The sequence below is a fragment of the Bombina bombina genome, chromosome 4 (genome assembly GCF_027579735.1).
Source record: "Bombina bombina isolate aBomBom1 chromosome 4, aBomBom1.pri, whole genome shotgun sequence".
In the NCBI taxonomy this organism is placed as follows: Eukaryota; Metazoa; Chordata; class Amphibia; order Anura; family Bombinatoridae; genus Bombina; species Bombina bombina.
The window spans coordinates 1,235,595,235-1,235,616,263 of NC_069502.1; the positions used below are offsets into that span (position 1 = coordinate 1,235,595,235).

The window sequence follows — 21,029 nt, forward strand, 5'->3', positions numbered from 1 at the left end:
AGGCATCTATATGCAAACAACAATCAGCATCAAAATAGCCTATGTAGAGATGTATTTAATCCACGAATATATATATAATTACAATATAATGATTGAATAACAAAACATATTAAGTTGGTCAAATATAAGATTATTATACAAAATGCATACATAACATATAGCTTAATGTCCCTCTACGCTGAAGGCTAAAAAAGACATCATTTAATAAATATATTTCAGTCAGTGTGTAAAACAATCTAGAAGTTAATCTAAATTTGCTTTACTCATATGTTAGACTCATTTAGCAAAATGAAGGTGCCTAGGTTTATGATATATTAAGCATTATTGTTAAATGTTTATTTAAAGGGACATGAAATCAAAATATACTTAAAGGTAGCCATTTAAAAAAACAATGATTTATACATTCTGAATGAGTATTCTATTTTAATCAACTTTAAAACTTGTCTCATATTATGAATGCTCATTGTGATGTTGCTATCATTACTTTAGAAATAAGGCAGTAAATAGCTAATTTATTTGCTTCAGTACTCTGGACAGAACTTGATTGTTTGGAATAATTGATGCAACAATCGTCAAGGACAACCCAGGTTTTTATTAAACAATTGTCCGTAATATAAAATATCATTATTGATTTGCAAAGAAACATAACAAGATAACTTAACATTTGATAATCGTATTAAATAATAAAGTTGATTAACATTTCATGCTCAATCACCAATGGTAAATTTGTTTGGACAGTGTCCCTTTAAGAGATTTAAAGAGTGTATTTACTTCTCTTCCTATCTTGACATACTTTGCTTGAAAAGCATATCGAGATAGGCTCAGTAGATGAAGATTGGTGGATGCACAGAGATGCCTTATGTGATTGTCTCAACCATGTGCATTTAAATTTCTTCTGTTGAGGATATATAAATACTAAGAGAAAATGATTTACAGTTTAAAGTCTAAACAATCTTCTATCTCTACAGATCATTTGATACAATTGTTTGTTTGTAATGTCTCTTTAAAACTAAAGACGCCATTGCACAATAACATATATGAGCACTTCAGAGAAATACAAGCTCGAGGTTTATTTGCGAATAACAAAGCTGTAGTTTAACATTTATAAACAGATTATCCAAGTTACTGACATTCTAACCGGAATTTTAACATTAATAAATATTGCGTGGGAAACGCATCTTCAAACACAAGATTAGCATATTTAAACATTAGTGTAATGTCACGCAATAGCACACAATCAATGTGCATTAGAAATACATTTAATAGAGCAATGTCAATACTTCACAATCAATTTATTTAAAGAACAATAAAGACATACAATATTAAATGTGTATTTGTATTAAAGAAACAGACCGTTATTAAACCGAGAAATGTCTACAACATTAATAATGTGACAGGATTAGATTTTAAACAGTATTTAATCATTAATATTTCACGGATCCCGGATATTAAATCTGCGTCACACATATCCGCATGACAGGCCCATGAGTTACAAATAAGTCTACATGAAATATGAAGTTACAGCACCACCAAGCGGTATGTGTAAGGAAGTTACTAAGATATGAAACATTAAGGAACGGCCAATCAGAGTTCATCACACAAACACAACTTGAGTCAGGATGGTCTCACAGACATTATAACAATATTTCAAACTTTTATCCAATCAGATGTACAGATAAATTGTCCCATGGTGCATCTCATGTTTACTTCACCATATAAAAGTCCATTACACGTTGCCATCTTTGTCAGTTCTCTAATGCCTGCAGGCAGTTTATATTATTATAATATATTTATTGGACAACCCAGCAGGCATGTCAGTTCCCAGGTTCACCAAGGAGGAGAGCGCTGCACTGGTCCACGCCGTCAAGGACTTTTATCCCCAGCTGTTTGGGAACAAGAGGAGCTCGACAGATGCGCCTGTTAAGAAGGCCCTCTGGGAGTCTATCACCAATGCGGTTAGATTGGTGTGTGACGTCCAGAGGACCCAGGATCAGATCATGAGGAGATTCGGAGATATGAGGTTGCGTTTATCGAAAAAAGTCAACCTCATAAGGGACTGGGTACAAGCCCGTAAAAGAGGGGGCCAAAGAAAGGCCCCGCGGAAACTGTACCTACTCCCTTATGAGGTGACTTTATGCGAGCTCCTCAATCTCCGGGTCCCCAAAAGATTTAGATCCTCGCCATCCTCGGCCTCCTCTTCTTCCCTCCCAGCTGCGGGATCTCAAAGTCCTGACGCGGGGGACAGGGCAGATGCTTCTCCGTCCGGTGGCCTGGGAGGAGCCGATAGAGAATCTGAACCAGGTAATTATCCAACTTCATATAATATTTATAATTTTAAAAATCAAAAATGTGTATTTAGTCAGATACTAAACCTATACAGATCTCACAACATACACTACATATGATGTTTAGATATCTGATTTTAGATTATTGACACATGAAATAGGAATGATGTTTCTTGCGCTCTACAGAATATGCATCACAGAGCGGAAATGTAATTTCGCATCCACGTTAACATGGGTTTGCGGAAATTGGCATTGCTTTATACATGTTGTTCAAATGACGGATGCGTAATTCCGCTTGGAATCATTGCGCAATGATCGCGAAAATGGCATTTCTCATCCACGTTAACATGGGTTTGCGGAAAGTGGCATTGCTTTATACATGTTGTTAAAAATTAAATGGAAATTCTTAGATTAGTGAAGAATACAGTATTCTTATTTTAAATATTATATCTAATAAAAAACGAATAATACTAATAAATTATAACATATGGCCATCAATTGATGATTATGTAATAACAAGCAGATATTCTTAAAGATACAGTAAACAACACAACTGATTGAAAATAAGAGTCCAGGATATATTTATCATTAATTTAATTGCGGAAACTATTAACTCATGGGACTACCAAAGGATTAATATTTTTCTATTGATTTGATATTAATGTAAATATTTTAAACATGGCATGATTAGTATTAATGATATGCAATCCTCATTTAATATATTACAGATATGGATGTGGCTGCTGGATCCTCAAGCCAGGGCTTGTCACAGTATGGTATGTCTCATTTTAATTGACATTTGTCTTAGAAACATGGAATGAACATTACATACTAAATACACATTGTTCAATATTTATATGTAATGTCTATTTAATAGATGAAAATTATATAATTATTCGGATATCCTTAAATAACATATTTGATTTTAATTGCATGCTCAATACCATTCATTACATCAACATATGGAGTAGATAATTCATTAACAAACAACAACATTGTGGAATCTATTTAATTTTAGATTAAAGGGATACTGAGCTACAATTATTAATATTGTCTTTCACATACAGTATGCAATATTAATAAACATAAAATATAATACTATCATCATATGTGACATATTCTATTGCTAAATGTAGTTTAAAATAAAGAAAGTACGTTTATGTGCATCTAAATATTTGTTGACCAACCTGGGTTTATATTGATGATTGGTGGATACCTTCAACAAACAATATTTATTGAATCCAATATTCCTTATCTGCCTTTAAGATTAATATCGAACAACATTCTAATTATAATAGGAGTCAATGTTAAATCATTTTTTACATTTTGAACATAGAAATCAATTATTTAAATTAATCATGTCAGTGTCCCTTTAAGACAAAATAGATTCATTCATCTTTACATTATTTTTATTAAAAACTATTGATATATAAATCTAATTATCTGTTGGAGTTACTTTATAGATATCTGCATACTCTAACAGCACCATGATTACATATTTGTAATAATCAAGTTTGTTATGTATTGTGATAAATATGTGTTGTGTCCTAAACAAGATTACTGTACATTGAAAAAATGGGTCGATGTGACACATGTTTGTTTAGATTTGTCAACAGATGCTCCTCAATATGTGGTTTGTGTGTATTCTTGTAACTTCTTAAGGACATATGACGGAATAATTCCGTCATAAAACAATTGAGCTAAGTGAAAGCTGTGTCCTTAAAGGGTTAAGAACATTGATCATTGGGTATATTTAGATATGCAATAGCAGCATCTGAGATGAATTTGATGTCTAATGTAGTCTGACATTAAACATATGTTCAATACAGATATGTTTACAGAATCCCCTTGATTCAATCAAGCATTTTCTGGTGTAATGACTGCTCTATTCTTCACAATTTAAAGTTGATTAATGTTAAAATTCTAGACAGATGTGATTTAGTGATATCCAAAATGTGTTTAATAATATATATCTATATCATTCATAGAGAGAGTTGGTGTGGGAAGCCCACAGGAATCCAGCAGTGACATAGAGCCGCCTTTGCGGTCTCCTGGTAAGTCCATTGACTCATTTATATGTAATTGAAGGTGTATTGCTAATCAATATTATGATCATGATTCCGATGAAGCATAACATTATAAAAAAACATAGAATTTATGTATGAGATGTTAATATATTTTCTTTACATTTTCAGATGGATCCACCACTTCTGGTCATCTGGATTCAGCCCCTGCCCAGTCACAGACCCCTCCCCGTGCACACACCCCTGACCATGGCCACACCTCTGCACACACCCAGAGCACTTCCCATCACCAAACTCATGTCCATGCCCCGACCACTGCCAGCCCTTCCCATATTTCATATCCTGTCCCTCCCAAAAAACGCCCATACACCCCCCTTCGCCGCTCTCCCCGTATTCTGGCCCGTACAGCTGTCCAGACCCAAACTCCCCACTCCCCAGCTGTACGGCCTACCCTGGAGCAGCAGCTCACCACTCCCCAAGCCATTCCCATCCCTCCCCAAGCCATTCCCATCCCTCCCCAAGCCATTCCCATCCCTCCCCAAGCCAATCCCATCCCTCACCCCTGTTTAAACCTTCATTGTCCTGGGTGTCAGATTGTCCTTCCCAGGCACAGCTGTAAGTATCATTCTAAATACACTTTATAAGATACTTAAAGGTACAGTGAAGTTAAATTGGTTAAATTGTGATTCAAATCCAGCATGCAATGTTAAGCCAATGTATAATAGAATACTCTTATGAATTATTCGTCATTCTCTTGATATATTTATGGAAAACAACTTATTCCTATAATTAGTTTAAACAATAAAATAAATGTGGCCATCATTTCTTTATTGTTGGATGAATGTATCCATCAACCAGCATGCACAAACAAAGTTCATCAACAAATATTGGCTTCCATAAAAACCAACATTCTTGCATTCAAAATATAGCTTGACAATTAAAACATATAATGAATATGTGTAATTTCTAAAGATTTGTCATGTCATGCTCTATCTGAATCAGTCCATTAAATATTTAGGTTCATTGTCCCTTTAATTGGATATCACTACATATACCAAACACCACTACTTGGATCAAAAATTTTATGTCCAAATGTGGATACATTATCTCTTGTCTAACCCAGTGGGAATTTAATTTCTTCTGGTTGCTATGTTTACACAGCTTGTCCTCAATGCCAAAATGTTTAAGGATAGGTGTGCCTACCACAGTCTAAATTGAATTTTTAAATTGCTGATGTAAGTACAATGTAAATCCTTTAACAAGATTTGATACACTCAAGCTGTATAAGTGGATCATCTAAAAACAATTAAAGGGGACAACATGTTTGAGTAACATGAGCCTTTAATGATTTCTGTCTGACTGAATAACCTAATTCATGTGTAAAGAATATATGAAAAATAATTTATGTAAATAATTATTTTTCTTTATGATGACAATGTATGTATTAAAATATTTTATTCTGTTGTGTAATTATCCTTAATATTTAATTTTATTTTATTTTAGGCTGTGACTCAGCATGGCTCATGCTAGAAGGGATAGCAAGAGTAGAGCAGGCCGTGTTGAGGAACGCAGATGTCCTGAGAGGGATGAACAACACCATGCAGGCCCAGCTCCGGATTCAGGACTTGACTCTGCGTGAAATTATGCAATTACGTTCAAGGCCTGAATCTGGAGCTGGACATGCACAGGACAATGAAGATGATGACCAGTAAGTGGAGGATCTGGATATGCTCCATGGTGGCAGATAATAATCCTCCGTCCACATGTTGAATTAGTATTTATATTGTTGCCATTTGGCCTTTTTATCAGTTTATTGTTGTGCCTGTTGCACTCTTTTACCTTGTCATGTGTCTCCAATGAGGCTATGCTGGCCCTTGGCAACTCTCTTCATGGACTGTGATGCACTGTGTTACCTTGCCATGTGTCTCCAATGGGGCTATGCTGGCCCTTGGCAACTCTCTTCATGGACTGTGATGCACTGTGTTACCTTGCCATGTGTCTCCAATGGGGCTATGCTGGCCCTTGGCAACTCTCTTCATGGACTGTGATGCACTGTGTTACCTTGCCATGTGTCTCCAATGGGGCTATGCTGGCCCTTGGCAACTCTCTTCATGGACTGTGATGCACTGTGTTACCTTGCCATGTGTCTCCAATGGGGCTATGCTGGCCCTTGGCAACTCTCTTCATGGACTGTGATGCACTGTGTTACCTTGCCATGTGTCTCCAATGGGGCTATGCTGGCCCTTGGCAACTCTCTTCATGGACTGTGATGCACTGTGTTACCTTGCCATGTGTCTCCAATGGGGCTATGCTGGCCCTTGGCAACTCTCTTCATGGACTGTGATGCACTGTGTTACCTTGCCATGTGTCTCCAATGGGGCTATGCTGGCCCTTGGCAACTCTCTTCATGGACTGTGATGCACTGTGTTACCTTGCCATGTGTCTCCAATGGGGCTATGCTGGCCCTTGGCAACTCTCTTCATGGACTGTGATGCACTGTGTTACCTTGCCATGTGTCTCCAATGGGGCTATGCTGGCCCTTGGCAACTCTCTTCATGGACTGTGATGCACTGTGTTACCTTGCCATGTGTCTCCAATGGGGCTATGGTGGCCCTTGGCAACTCTCTTCATGGACTGTGATGCACTGTGTTACCTTGCCATGTGTCTCCAATGGGGCTATGCTGGCCCTTGGCAACTCTCTTCATGGACTGTGATGCACTGTGTTACCTTGTCATGTGTCTCCAATGGGGCTATGCTGGCCCTTGGCAACTCTCTTCATGGACTGTGATGCACTGTGTTACCTTGTCATGTGTCTCCAATGGGGCTATGCTGGCCCTTGGCAACTCTCTTCATGGACTGTGATGCACTGTGTTACCTTGCCATGTGTCTCCAATGGGGCTATGCTGGCCCTTGGCAACTCTCTTCATGGACTGTGATGCACTGTGTTACCTTGTCATGTGTCTCCAATGGGGCTATGCTGGCCCTTGGCAACTCTCTTCATGGACTGTGATGCACTGTGTTACCTTGCCATGTGTCTCCAATGGGGCTATGCTGGCCCTTGGCAACTCTCTTCATGGACTGTGATGCACTGTGTTACCTTGCCATGTGTCTCCAATGGGGCTATGCTGGCCCTTGGCAACTCTCTTCATGGACTGTGATGCACTGTGTTACCTTGCCATGTGTCTCCAATGGGGCTATGCTGGCCCTTGGCAACTCTCTTCATGGACTGTGATGCACTGTGTTACCTTGTCATATGGCTCATATATTCCTTATTTTTACAAGATTATTTATAAACGTTGTGTATGTTTTCTTACATACTAATAAAATACATTTTATTTCACAAATCTTTGTCCTCATTCTTCCTGTTATTTTTTGAAAGCTCTAGTTTATGTTGTTTATCCTTAAAGGGACCTAACAAATATATTTGTTATAATGAAATCATATATGTAAGACAATAGTAAATGACTTTAAGATTAACATCTCCAATGTAATCTTATTATTTGTGTTTATATTATTTTCTCTTAGCTCTATCATTGCCTGATTATGATTAGCAGAGTAATTTCTTTATATATGTATATATATTTTTGTATTTGTGTATATATGTATATTTAAATGTTCAGATCCATGTGTGTATTTATAAACTCTGCATGAATTGATGCACCTTTACCAAATGATCTGAGTATTGATACAATGATATAATCCCTGTAAAGTGTTAATTTTATTTAAATAGTATTGACTATGTGTATGCTCTTTTTAAAAACAAAATAATGTCCCTTTAAGTGATGTTGATCACTATTGTAAATGAATGTATTTCCATTTGTAAAGCGTTTTTGTCCTTTTTACAAGAACAAGGACATATAGTTTTATTAATAAACAATCTTATTGTAATGTTGACAGCACCTGTATTTCATTTTCAAATCTATATTATTGTCAAAGTGTAACCAAATCAATCTCTGTGTGTAATGCAAATAATGTAGATGATGAATATTAGTTAACTAATATGTTAACAAAATACATCTCCTCCCATATATGGCTATCGGTAGGCTGACAATAATTAAACTTGAATAAATGACACGTTTAATCAATACATGTATAACTATTGTTATTCAACAACAATCCAAACATATCTTAAAACATCAATGGCATATGTATTTCTCATGTGTATCTTTTAAATGTTAAAGATATACACCATAGCTATAGTTCAAGGGACAGTCAAGTCCGAAAAGATGATTCATGATTTGGTGACATTCCTAGATAGCAATCTACACACATACTAGTTCCTAAAATATAAATACGTTTCTTAGTGATATGCCAAGATGTCACTGAGTCCTTGTATTGTCTGCGGTTTTTCAGCGATCTCGGATGCGCCATGTTGCTTAAGACGTCACCTGCCAGGCTGTCCAATGATTCCTTGTATTGACTGACGTTCTTACGTGATCAGGAATATGCCTTTTATTGGATTGCGTTTTGACGCGATCAAGGATGCGCCTTTTTTTTTTTGTGCGTTCTTACGTGATTAATAATGTGCCTTTCATTGGATGGCGTTCTTACGTGATCAAGGAAGCGCCATGTTAAGACGGAACATGTAAAGGTAAAAAAACGTGTGATTGGATTGCGTAGTCCCGCAATATTTGTGCACGTTAAAAACGTTTGTGACTGCATGCAATTTTACAAAGCTTGCGAATATGTATTATTTGCATCATGTTACATTGTTGACCCGTAGCTGATAAAGACCAACACATTCTCTTTTGCTGGATGTCTGGTTGAATCAACGAACGAAAGCAAAATGTTTTCATGCATAGGATATTTATAGGCAAGTGCAAATCTCTCCAGTCCATGTTTAATATGTTTGTCAACAATGTTCCTTTTTCTGAAAAATTACTGTTGTGTTTAATGTTGAACATATCTAATTAATAAATATGCGCTATTGTGTTTGAATAAAGTAATCAATATGCATTTATCATATGCTAAATATATGATGCCGACTTCTTCTAAATGTAATTTCGTTGTATATTTTATGAAAGGTTCATTAGACACTCACATTATAAATAAAAATATTTGATTTTGTCTCTAGTTAGATAGTCCATTGTTTAACCAATCGGTTTATTTTGTCTTGTGTTGTAATAAAATGTAAGTAATTTTCTTAATCCTCGCAAAGCCAATGAGTTTCATGTGAGTACCATCTCCAGCTTTGTCCAGTTTGTGTAAAGGGTCTTTTCATATGTTAATGATGGGGTATTGTGTTGTTTTACGGTTGTAATGGTGGTTCATCTATATTTTCAATATAGCTAACCCTATTTTATTTTCAAGTGTTTGAAGCTTTTTAATATTGATATCAGTATATGTTAATCTTGTTGTTTGTAGTAGTGTCTATTACATACAGTTATGTAAAAAATATAGGATACTGTTCCTTGAATGCAAATGTTGTTTTTTGTATCATGTATGAGATCCACATAGTTTAATCTTCAAATTTATTTTTGTTAGCATATTTCCCCCCCCCCCACTCCTAAAAGGACTTTAAACCATATTCATTGTTAAAAAAAAATTCTTTACAATAAAATATTAACACAATAATGTCTCTTAAAGAAAATAGACTTTATTTAACACGTCAATATAAATGTTATTTAAATTTTTTTTTTTTTACAAAGTACATGTAGATATACCAACAAGCTTAAAATATGTGTTAGCATATGTAATGTTGTTAAAGGGACAGTTTAGAAAACAAAATTTAAAAACATTATTCGAAAAGTCAATTCTGTAATATCAAGGATATCAAATGTTTATCAACAATTGAACATTTGTCTGGGTTTATTTACATTTGCTCTCTAAACCTATGAGGTTGGTGTGCTCATTTCTTAAATCTTGAAGAGTGCTTGTAATCATTATACAATTTGAGCACTAGAGGGCATTTGGATAGCATTTGTATATGTAAAACCTTGTGCTCATACAGCATATTATTGACCATGTATTGATCATTGATATCTAAAATGTTGTTATGTCAGAACAACAAATAAGTGGTCATTTTTCATAGTCATAGATACAAGGGTAAGCACATAAGTCACACATGTATTTCTCCATGTTTTGTTGTTTCAAACTTTATAATGCGTAATACAGTGTTTTCTTTGTAATCAATAATTTTCTGACTGTCCCTTTAAGCTGTGTTATTGGCATTCAAACAGTAATATGCCATCATGGATAATTGTTATGGTAATTTAGTTAGCGATTCGGGAAACAGTTGGGACATCACATCACAGAAACCAATCAATATCATGAACAAGGATAGGTATGTGATGATGTGGTTTTCACACACTTATAACCCACACTCTGCAAAGAATCTTCCTCCATGGACCCGGTCCCATAGAAGTCGATTATATACAGAGTGTGGTCCACAAGTGTATGAAAACCACATCATCACATACCTATCCATTACACAAAAAAAATATTTGAAGATGGAAAAAAAAACTTACTTCCTCTTCCTTCCCCTCTTCCCACGGGGCTGAGGCTCTGGGAGAGGCAACTGCCGACTCCGAAGAGTCCTCCTTGGAGCTGTTGTGGGAGGAGTGGAAGGAAGAGTACTGGGACGACCAAGGTGAGGAGTAGATGGCTGAGGAGGAGGAGAAGATGGATGAGGAGGAGAAGATGGCTGAGGAGGAGGAGGAGTAGATGGCTGAGGAGGAGGAGGAGTAGATGGCTGAGGAGGAGGATGACATGGGCCGGCAGGAGGAGATGGCCCAGCAGCAAGAGGCCCAGCAACAAGAGGCCCAGCAACAGGAGGTAGACCAGCATGCGCCTCCCGGAAAAATGTGAACATTTCCTGATGTAGATTAAACATTCTTGTTTGTCCTTCTTGTATTCTATTCAGTATATTGATTATTTCATTTTGGCCTTGAATTATTTGATTCTGCCCATCAAGTATTCTGCGTCGTCCTTCTATGTTTTCTATCCGGGAGGTACGCATCTGGTCTATGTACTCCAGTAGAACCCGCACCTCCGCTATTTCTTCTTGTTGTGCCTGTTGAACCCGTGCACGGCGGGGTGCCCGTGCACGGCGGAGTGCGGGTCTTTGAGGGACCTCGGGTTCCGCGGGTTCCGCGGGTTCCGCGGGTTCCGCGGGTTCAGCGGGATCCTCCTGTGCTTCCGGGGCCTCTTCATCATCTCCCGTGCGCTGTTCGTCACGGGGGGCCTCTTCCCTCCGAAGTGGGAATTCCTCACCACCACTCTCATCCCGGGGAGATGCAGGAGGCTGTGCTGCCTCGTCCCCAGACTCTGTATATAAATTAAAAAAAAAAAAAAAAAATATATATATATTAGCATATTTGCAAATCAAGGTTTAAATGACTTAGCTTACGATACAATTACAAATGCAGAATCATTAATCCACTTTGAAATCTAACAAACAATCAATACGATTTCCGCTTTTTCTAAACCGTGTTTGTGATATCTGGTCAATGTGAATGTTTTTGCGTTTGTTTTCAGTCTGTTTAAATGCACACCTAACCTATAGCCTAGATACTGATGTAACCGCAAAGTAATAGAATGCGTGTAAACAGCGTAATAGCATTAATCTGATCCTTAACACATGAAACCCAATGTTTGATCTTTCATGATTTAGAAGCATACATTTAGTATCAACTTTCGAATGTACTTTTCTTATCTAATTAGCTTCATTCTTTGGATATTCTTTGCTGAAAAGCATATCTAAATATGCTTATAAGATGCTGATTGTTAGCTGAATATAGCTGCCTCCTGTGATTGTTTCACCGTGTGCATGGCTATTTCTTCATTAAAATATATCTCAAGAATGAATCAAATTAGGTAATATAAGTACATTTGAATGTTTTGTCAAATTGTATTCGCTACCTCAATCATGAAAGTAAATGTTTGCGTATAGTGTCCATTGAAATACATTCGTATGTGAAATTATTGTTCAATGAGCTTACCGTCAGATGAGAGTGGCAGGTTCCCGGTATCGATTCCTCCGATACCGACTACTTCCACCTCGGAGATGCTGGGCCGCAACATTTCCTCCCATCTGCAGTACTCCATTTCAAGGGCAGGGCCGCCACCGGTCCCTGCGGCATGTCGGGCCTCCAGGCTTAACTTTTTTTTAAGTTCAAGTTTACAGTCCCGGTACCGATGTTTTATAGAATCCATATCCCGGTTCCGGCCACCCACTGCATTGACTGCATTCCTAATCTCGTTCCAGAGCCTCCTCCTGTCAGTCGGGGTAGTCTTCTGGTGCTGCAGCATCCTATGCCTGGCCATATAGGCCTCTACGAGGGCCTCCTTCTCCTCCATCGTAAACCTCGCCTCCCTAGTCGCCTTGGCCTTCCCCTGTGACGATGCCCTCTGTTTCCCGGACTGTGAAGCCCTACTCTGACCGCCACTGGGCCCAGCCACTTGGTCATCTTGAACCAAGTGGCTGGGTCCACCCACCGCTTCCACCCCCGCTTCCTGCCCCCCTTCCTGCCCTGTTCCTCTCCCCCTCCCTCTACTCCCCCCTCTACCTGTCCCCTGCCTGGCCTCCATCTCCTCCCTAAACTAAACCCCAAATAATCAAACAAAAAGTGAGTGTGATGAAATGAAAGGGGGTCAAAATAAAGAACTAAAAAGACAAAAAAGGTGCTTAAAGTGTGAGGGATGTAAACAAAACAAAGAGGGTAAGGAGTATTTAAATAAACGAAAAGAATAAGACTAAAAGGAGGATATGTAAACTAAATGTAACTAGGGGATGGGTATGGGATGGGTATGGGGTATGGGATAAGAGTAAATGGGATGAAAGGGAATGGGACTACAAGGAATGGGGTATGGAGTGTAGTATGAGGGGGTAGGGGGTATGGAGTGTATGTAGTGTTATTGATAAGTGTATGTATGTATTGAATGTGTTTGCGTGTAAATGTGTTAAGTGTACAGATAAATCACTCGCTCGCTAACTCACACTACTTCTAATTCTCAATAACAAACACTCCCACTAACGCTCACTAACTACCACTAACTGACGCTCACACTAACAACTATCACTAATAACTCCCACTAACTCACTCACGCTCCCACTAACAGACTCTCTCCCACTCCCACTAACTCCCACTAACTCACTGACTCTCTCACGCTAACACTACCAACTGACTCTCTCACGCTAACACTACCAACTGACTCTCTCACGCTAACACTACCAACTGACTCTCTCACGCTAACACTAACTCACTCTCAAAAAATCTCTAACTCTCTATTCTTAAATCTCAAAAGACCCACCAGCAACACAGTCAAAGAAGCCATGCTTGTGTGGTGCTTATATACCCTGTGTAAATGTTTAATGATGTCCCAATTTCCATTGTAATTAGTGTTCAGGTGTGCTTTATTAGCAATTAATATTATTGCAATGTGTATTAGGTGTGTTAATTTGCGCATGCTCATTTAGAGTTGGTATTTGTGGAATGTGTAGAATGCGATGATGTCATAGTGTTCGTTTTCGCTTTCATTGTCCAAAAGTATTCTTTTTAAATGTGAATTTGCGATGGTGTGTTCTTCGTGAAGTGTTGTATATGTATGTTTTTCATAATATATAATGATATTGAATGCGATTTTGTTTATAGTGTATGTATATATTTTTTAATCCTTGTTGTTATTGTGCGATTTTCCGCATCTTAAAGTATATGCGTATTCCCCGTATAAATAGTATTAAAACTTCCCCCGCTTGTGAATGTGTAATGCTTGTGTGCTTTGTTGATTGATTGTTGTTGTGACATTTGCGGCGTGTTATTGTTGTGCATGATGTGGTATGCGTCATATGACCGAGCTGTGCGTATTCTCGCGAGATCGAGTGTTAGGTGAAAAAAGGCAATTTATTTGATTTCCCATTGATCTCTATGGGAGACTGTCTAACGCGGGCAGGATTACGCGTGTGACATACACGCGTTAGGAGCATCGTTAGATGGTCTTATCTTAACTCTAAATACCGGAGTCAAACAATGACGTGCGTTAGACATAAACACGCGTGGCGTTAACAGCCCATCTACCGCCGAACTCTAAATCTAGCCGTTAGTGAATAAAGGTAAATCAGAGATGCTGATTCTGCAATGCAATGATAAAATCACGACACGCATAACAGAGATATGTTCGTTCAGAGTACAAAACTCTGGTTTAAAATATTTGAGGGTTGTGCTAGCCCCCACCTCACAAGAGATGTTTCAACTTAATTATAAACCTATGCAGAAAGCCTTTATTGCGGATATGTCATCTTGGAGGTCACAACACATAACATGGCTGGGTCGAATTCATGCCATAAAGATGAATATCCTGCCATGCCTTCTTTATCTACTACAGGCCTTGCCCATCCCGCTCCCTCTAAATTATCTATCTAACTTGCAGAAACACATATTTGACTATATTTGGCACAAACGCAAGGCTAGAATTAATAGAAAACTTATGTTTCTACCTATAAAAAATGGAGGACTTGGAGTTCCCCATCTTAAAAAATATAGACAGGCAGTTTTCATGCAAAGGTTGGTAGATTGGTTCACAAATTATGATACCAAGGCCTGGGTCAAGTTGGAACACAATATAACTGAGCAAAGTCACTTGGGGGTGTTATGTTGGCAGAGGAGGCATTTCTCAGAATGCAGTAATTTCAGAAACAATTAAGACATGGGACAAAATTTTGAGAGAATATCCCCATGTATCCTCCAGATTTTCCCCCTTGACCCCCCTCTTGGATAATATCGACTTTATGCAAGGGAATAAACTCACGAGAACCCCCAGTCTCATAAATAGTCAAAGAGCAGTAATGATAGTTCAACTAGGGAATGAACAAGGACTGAAGACCTCAGATGAGTTAATAGAAGACGGGCTTACTATTTTCAAGGACTGGTATTTACTACGACAGTGTCACTCATACATATATAAACACCATGATAGGAAAAACCTCTTACGCTCCTTAACTCCATTCGAACATATGTGTAAATCGCCCTCTCCGATTAGAAGAACTCTTTCACTAACATATTCTATCTTGCAATCATCACTAAATATACCACATTATATAGAGAGCTGGGAGAGGGAGCTCAGCCTAGACCTTTCACATATGTTTGCCGCTATAACAAAAACCTCAACTTCTAGCAGGCTAGTTGAATTGAATCTCAAAATTATACAGAGATGGTATTTTACTCCTTCTAGGATACATAGGATATTCCCATCTAGCAATAGTAGTTGTTGGAGGTGTGGGGCCTGCATGGGAGACATGACACACATATGGTGGACCTGCCCTCCCCTTAAAAAAAGGTGGGAGGAGATCTCCAAAGAAGTTTCGACCATGTTAGAAATGGACATACCAGTTGACCCACTGATATGGCTGTTTAATATAGTTAGTGTTAAGACTCCGATCCATAAGAGAAACTTGTTGTACATAGCGAGTAACGGTATTAAAAGTTTAGTGGCAAAAAACTGGAAGAGCATAGAAATTCCCACACTAGTTCAGTGGCAAAGTAACTTAAGACGCATTTTAGATTTGGAGGAGGAGTATGCCTATTTGAAATATAGAAGGTTAGATAGATACATCCAAATGAAAATAATGTGGGAAACCTATATTAACAACAAAACACAACAGCATAGTCTGCACACAGTGATTTAAGGGTCTGTAAGAGATTTGACAGTTTCAATATCATGTCTGAGCCGATATGTGTTATTTATTAGAGAAGAGACATGTACAATATTCTGACAAGACAAATTACTTTGTTATTGTTTTATTGATGTTTATAATACAAATGTAACAGCATTGTTTAGTATATACACTTGGATTGTTTCCTTTGTTATTTGATGGCTTTGATGTCACAGCCAAGATGTAATTTCTGAAACTTACTTCAATAAAGCTGTTTTTTGAAAAAAAAAAAATAAAAAAAAAATTAAGCGTTCAATCATCAAGCAGTCAGCTTCAGAGAAACTAGATTTGGGTGAAGGAAGGGCCCTTGAATTAGAAGGTCCTTTCTCAATGGAAGTCTTCAAGGTGGCAGAGATGACATGTCCACCAGATCTGCATACCAAATCCTGCAAGGCCAAACCGGTGCAATGAGGATCACTGATGCCCTCTCCTGCTTGATTTGAGCAATGACCCAAGAAAGAAGAGCAAACGGAGGAAATAGGTATGCTAGACTGAAGGTCCAAGAAACCGACAGAGCATCAATCAGCTCCGCCTGGGGTCCCTGGACCTCAACCCGTATCTCGGGAGCTTGGCATTCTGTTGAGATGCCATGAGATCTAATGCCGGCTGACCCCACCTGAGAATCAGGCTGGAGAACACTTCCGGATGGAGTTCCCACTCCCCCAGATGAAAGGTCTGCCTCCTCAGAAAGTCTGCCTCCCAGTTGTCCACCCCTGGGATGTGGATAGCTGACAGCCAACAAGAATGGGCCTCCGCCCACTGAATTATCTTTGTTACCTCTGTCATCGCTAAGGAACTCCTCATTCCTCCCTGATGTAGTGTCTGACTGGAACCTGATAAACTGGACCAAGGCTAACTGTGGCCAGGCCAGAAGAGCACTGATGATTGCTCTCAGCTCCAGGATGTTTATAAAAAGAACAGACTTCGACTGAGTCCACACTCCTTGAGCCTTTAGGGAACCCCAGACTGCTCCCCACCCTAGAAGGCTGGCGTCTGTTGTCACAATTACCCAAGATGGTCTGTGAAAGCAGGTTCCCTGGAAAATATGATCCAGAGACAACCACCATTGAAGAGAATCTCTTGTTTCCTGCTCCAGTAGTATTCGAGGAGACAAATCCGTATAATCTCCGTTCCATTACCTGAGCCTGCTTAACTGTAGGGATCTGAGATAGAACAAAGCAAACAGGATGATGTGCCGCTACCCTCAGCCCGATGAACTCCATGCACTGAGCCACTGATGGTCGCGGAGTGGACTGAAGGGCTAAACAAGAATCGAAAATCTTTGATAGGGAATCTATTATGGTTCCCAAGAAGTAACCCTTGTCTTTGGGACTAAGGAACTCTTTCCCAAATTTACCTTCCACTCGTGAAACCACAGGAAGGAAAACACTGTGTCCGTGTGGGATCTTGCTTGTTGTAAGGATGGAGCCTGGACTAGGATGTCGTCCAATGCAATGCCCCTTAACCGAAGCACCATCAACAGTGATCCCAGAACCCTTGCTTAGGAACTTGTGATGATCCATGTGAATGGGAACATGAAGATACGCGTCCTTTAAATCCACGGTTGTCATAAATTGACCCTCTTGGATCAAAGGGAGAATGGAACGAATAGTTTCCATCTGATGACGGTACTCTGAGAAATTTGTGTAGACCTTTGAGATTTAAAATAGGTCTGAAGGTTCCCTCTTATTTGGGAACCATGAACAGGTTGGAATAAAATCCCAGACCCTGTTCCTGAAACCGAACAGGAACTATCACTCCCATGTCAGAGAGATCTCCTACGCAGAGTAAGAATGCCTCTCTTGTACTGCAGATAATCTTGAAAACAAAGATCTGCCCCTGGAAGAAAAAATCCTGAACTCTATATTGTATCCCTGGGATACAAAATCCTCCCGGATTGGGAACAGGCCTGTCATGCTGACATTGATTCATCAGCAGGATTCTTGGATTGCTTTCCCCTATTCCAAGATTGACTGGGTTTGGACCGCTCCTACTTGGAAGAAAGAGTTGAACAACTTCCTTTGAAAGATCGAAAGGAACTAAACTAAACTGCTTTCTTATCCTGTGGGAAGGAATTACCTTTACCTCTCGTAAGAGAGAGAATTTCTGTTAAAACAGAACCAAACAAGGTTTTCCCTTGTAGGGAATCACTAAAAATTTATACTCAGATGAGGCATTCGCAGTCTTAATGTTCTGCGGGCCTTATGGCACAGCCTGAAATCCTAGCTCCCAGTTTAAAAACCTTGAAGTGGAGCATCTGACATAAAGGCGTTGGCTAACTTAATTGCCTCAACCCTTTCCTGGATTCCTTTGAGAGGAGTGTCTGTCCTAATAGAACAGACAACGCATGAACCAGTATGCCACCGCACTGGTGACAAAACAATACAAACCGCAGGTAGTTGTAACTCTAACGTACACACAATCCCTGGGTACCATTGGAAAAACTCCTTGATAGAGTCTGCTAAATCTGGAGGGATACCCAGTTTCTCCCTATCCTTCCAATCATCCTTGTAAAGATTGCTGAACTTAAAGAAATTGACTACGCCGGTGAAGTCGGCGGTGTCCAGGGTAGCTCAAACCTCCTAAAATAACAAACGGAGGTGTTCAAGCTTAAACTGAAAGAAAAAACTTCAGTATCAGACAAAGGAATTACACAGAGTCTGAGCTTTCCCCCTTATATACTACCGAAGTATCCTCCTCATGCTTCAGTATCAGACAAAGGAATTACACAGAGTCTGAGCTTTCCCCCTTATATACTACCGAAGTATCCACCTCATGCTTCACTATCGGACAAAGGAATTACACAGAGTCTGAGCTTTCCCCCTTATATACTACCGAAGTATCCACCTCCTGCTTCACTATCGGACAAAGGAATTACACAGAGTCTGAGCTTTCCCCCTTATATACTACCGAAGTATCCACCTCATGCTTCAGTATCAGACAAAGGAATTACACAGAGTCTGAGCTTTCCCCCTTATATACTACCGAAGTATCCACCTCATGCTTCAGTATCAGACAAAGGAATTACACAGAGTCTGAGCTTTCCCCCTTATATACTACCGAAGTATCCTCCTCATGCTTCAGTATCAGACAAAGGAATTACACAGAGTCTGAGCTTTCCCCCTTATATACTACCGAAGTATCCACCTCATGCTTCACTATCGGACAAAGGAATTACACAGAGTCTGAGCTTTTCCCCTTATATACTACCGAAGTATCCACCTCATGCTTCACTATCGGACAAAGGAATTACACAGAGTCTGAGCTTTCCCCCTTATATACTACCGAAGTATCCTCCTCATGCTTCAGTATCAGACAAAGGAATTACACAGAGTCTGAGCTTTCCCCCTTATATACTACCGAAGTATCCTCCTCATGCTTCAGTATCAGACAAAGGAATTACACAGAGTCTGAGCTTTCCCCCTTATATACTACCGAAGTATCCACCTCCTGCTTCACTATCGGACAAAGGAATTACACAGAGTCTGAGCTTTCCCCCTTATATACTACCGAAGTATCCTCCTCATGCTTCAGTATCAGACAAAGGAATTACACAGAGTCTGAGCTTTCCCCCTTATATACTACCGAAGTATCCTCCTCATGCTTCAGTATCAGACAAAGGAATTACACAGAGTCTGAGCTTTCCCCCTTATATACTACCGAAGTATCCTCCTCATGCTTCAGTATCGGACAAAGGAATTACACAGAGTCTGAGCTTTTCCCCTTATATACTACCGAAGTATCCTCCTCATGCTTCAGTATCAGACAAAGGAATTACACAGAGTCTGAGCTTTCCCCCTTATATACTACCGAAGTATTCTCCTCATGCTTCAGTATCAGACAAAGGAATTACACAGAGTCTGAGCTTTCCCCCTTATATACTACCGAAGTATCCTCCTCATGCTTCACTATCGGACAAAGGAATTACACAGAGTCTGAGCTTTCCCCCTTATATACTACCGAAGTATCCACCTCCTGCTTCACTATCGGACAAAGGAATTACACAGAGTCTGAGCTTTCCCCCTTATATACTACCGAAGTATCCACCTCCTGCTTCACTATCGGACAAAGGAATTACACAGAGTCTGAGCTTTCCCCCTTATATACTACCGAAGTATCCTCCTCATGCTTCACTATCGGACAAAGGAATTGCACAGAGTCTGAGCTTTCCCCCTTATATACTACCGAAGTATCCTCCTCATGCTTCAGTATCAGACAAAGGAATTACACAGAGTCTGAGCTTTCCCCCTTATATACTACCGAAGTATCCTCCTCATGCTTCAGTATCAGACAAAGGAATTACACAGAGTCTGAGCTTTCCCCCTTATATACTACCGAAGTATCCTCCTCATGCTTCACTATCGGACAAAGGAATTACACAGAGTCTGAGCTTTTCCCCTTATATACTACCGAAGTATCCTCCTCATGCTTCACTATCGGACAAAGGAATTACACAGAGTCTGAGCTTTTCCCCTTATATACTACTGAAGTATCCTCCTCATGCTTCAGGGAGGAAAATTCAGAATAGATACAACTGTATTAGCAACATTTCCTCAAGCGTTTTCCCTACAGCATAGGAAAAACAGACAATACAACATATATCGCTTAAATGATTTTATGGAAGCGATGTCTTGACGAATAACTGCAGGTAAAGTTTGTGAGGAAGCGCAGGGCACTGCATGTTTGGGCTATACATTTTTTTGTACATTTGCGAGAAAATATTTTATTCCTCTGGAAAGAACCTCTCACAACATAGTGAACAGAGAAAACATGATTAATCAAATAAAAGTTTTTAACCTTTTTAATAAAATTAGCATATAAAAACCATACTCTCTCTTTATTTAAGTGGCAGTTCTCTCACAACATAGGGAACAGAGACAAAATGATTAATCCAATAAAAATCTTAACTTTTAATAAAATTGAACACATAAAGACTGTTACTGTCTCTTTAAATGTTAAACAGTAACTTTCTTATCTGGGTGGACAGAGATGACTTAATAGGTCACATAACAGACTCTACTGTGTCTTTAAATTTAAAAGAATGACTTTTTATTCGTATGCAAGCAGAAA

General features: G+C 39.1%; 1 protein-coding gene across 1 annotated transcript in view; it reads left to right on the plus strand.

Annotated features, from left to right (window-relative positions):
- Positions 1 to 20,536, plus strand: part of LOC128658292 (uncharacterized) — a 33,676-nt gene extending 13,140 nt beyond the window's left edge. The window contains exon 2 of the mRNA XM_053712826.1: positions 18,669 to 20,536. Within this exon, the coding sequence (XP_053568801.1) occupies positions 18,669 to 20,536 (1,868 nt within the window). The remainder of the gene's footprint in view (positions 1 to 18,668) is intronic.
- Positions 20,537 to 21,029: the final 493 nt, after the last annotated feature.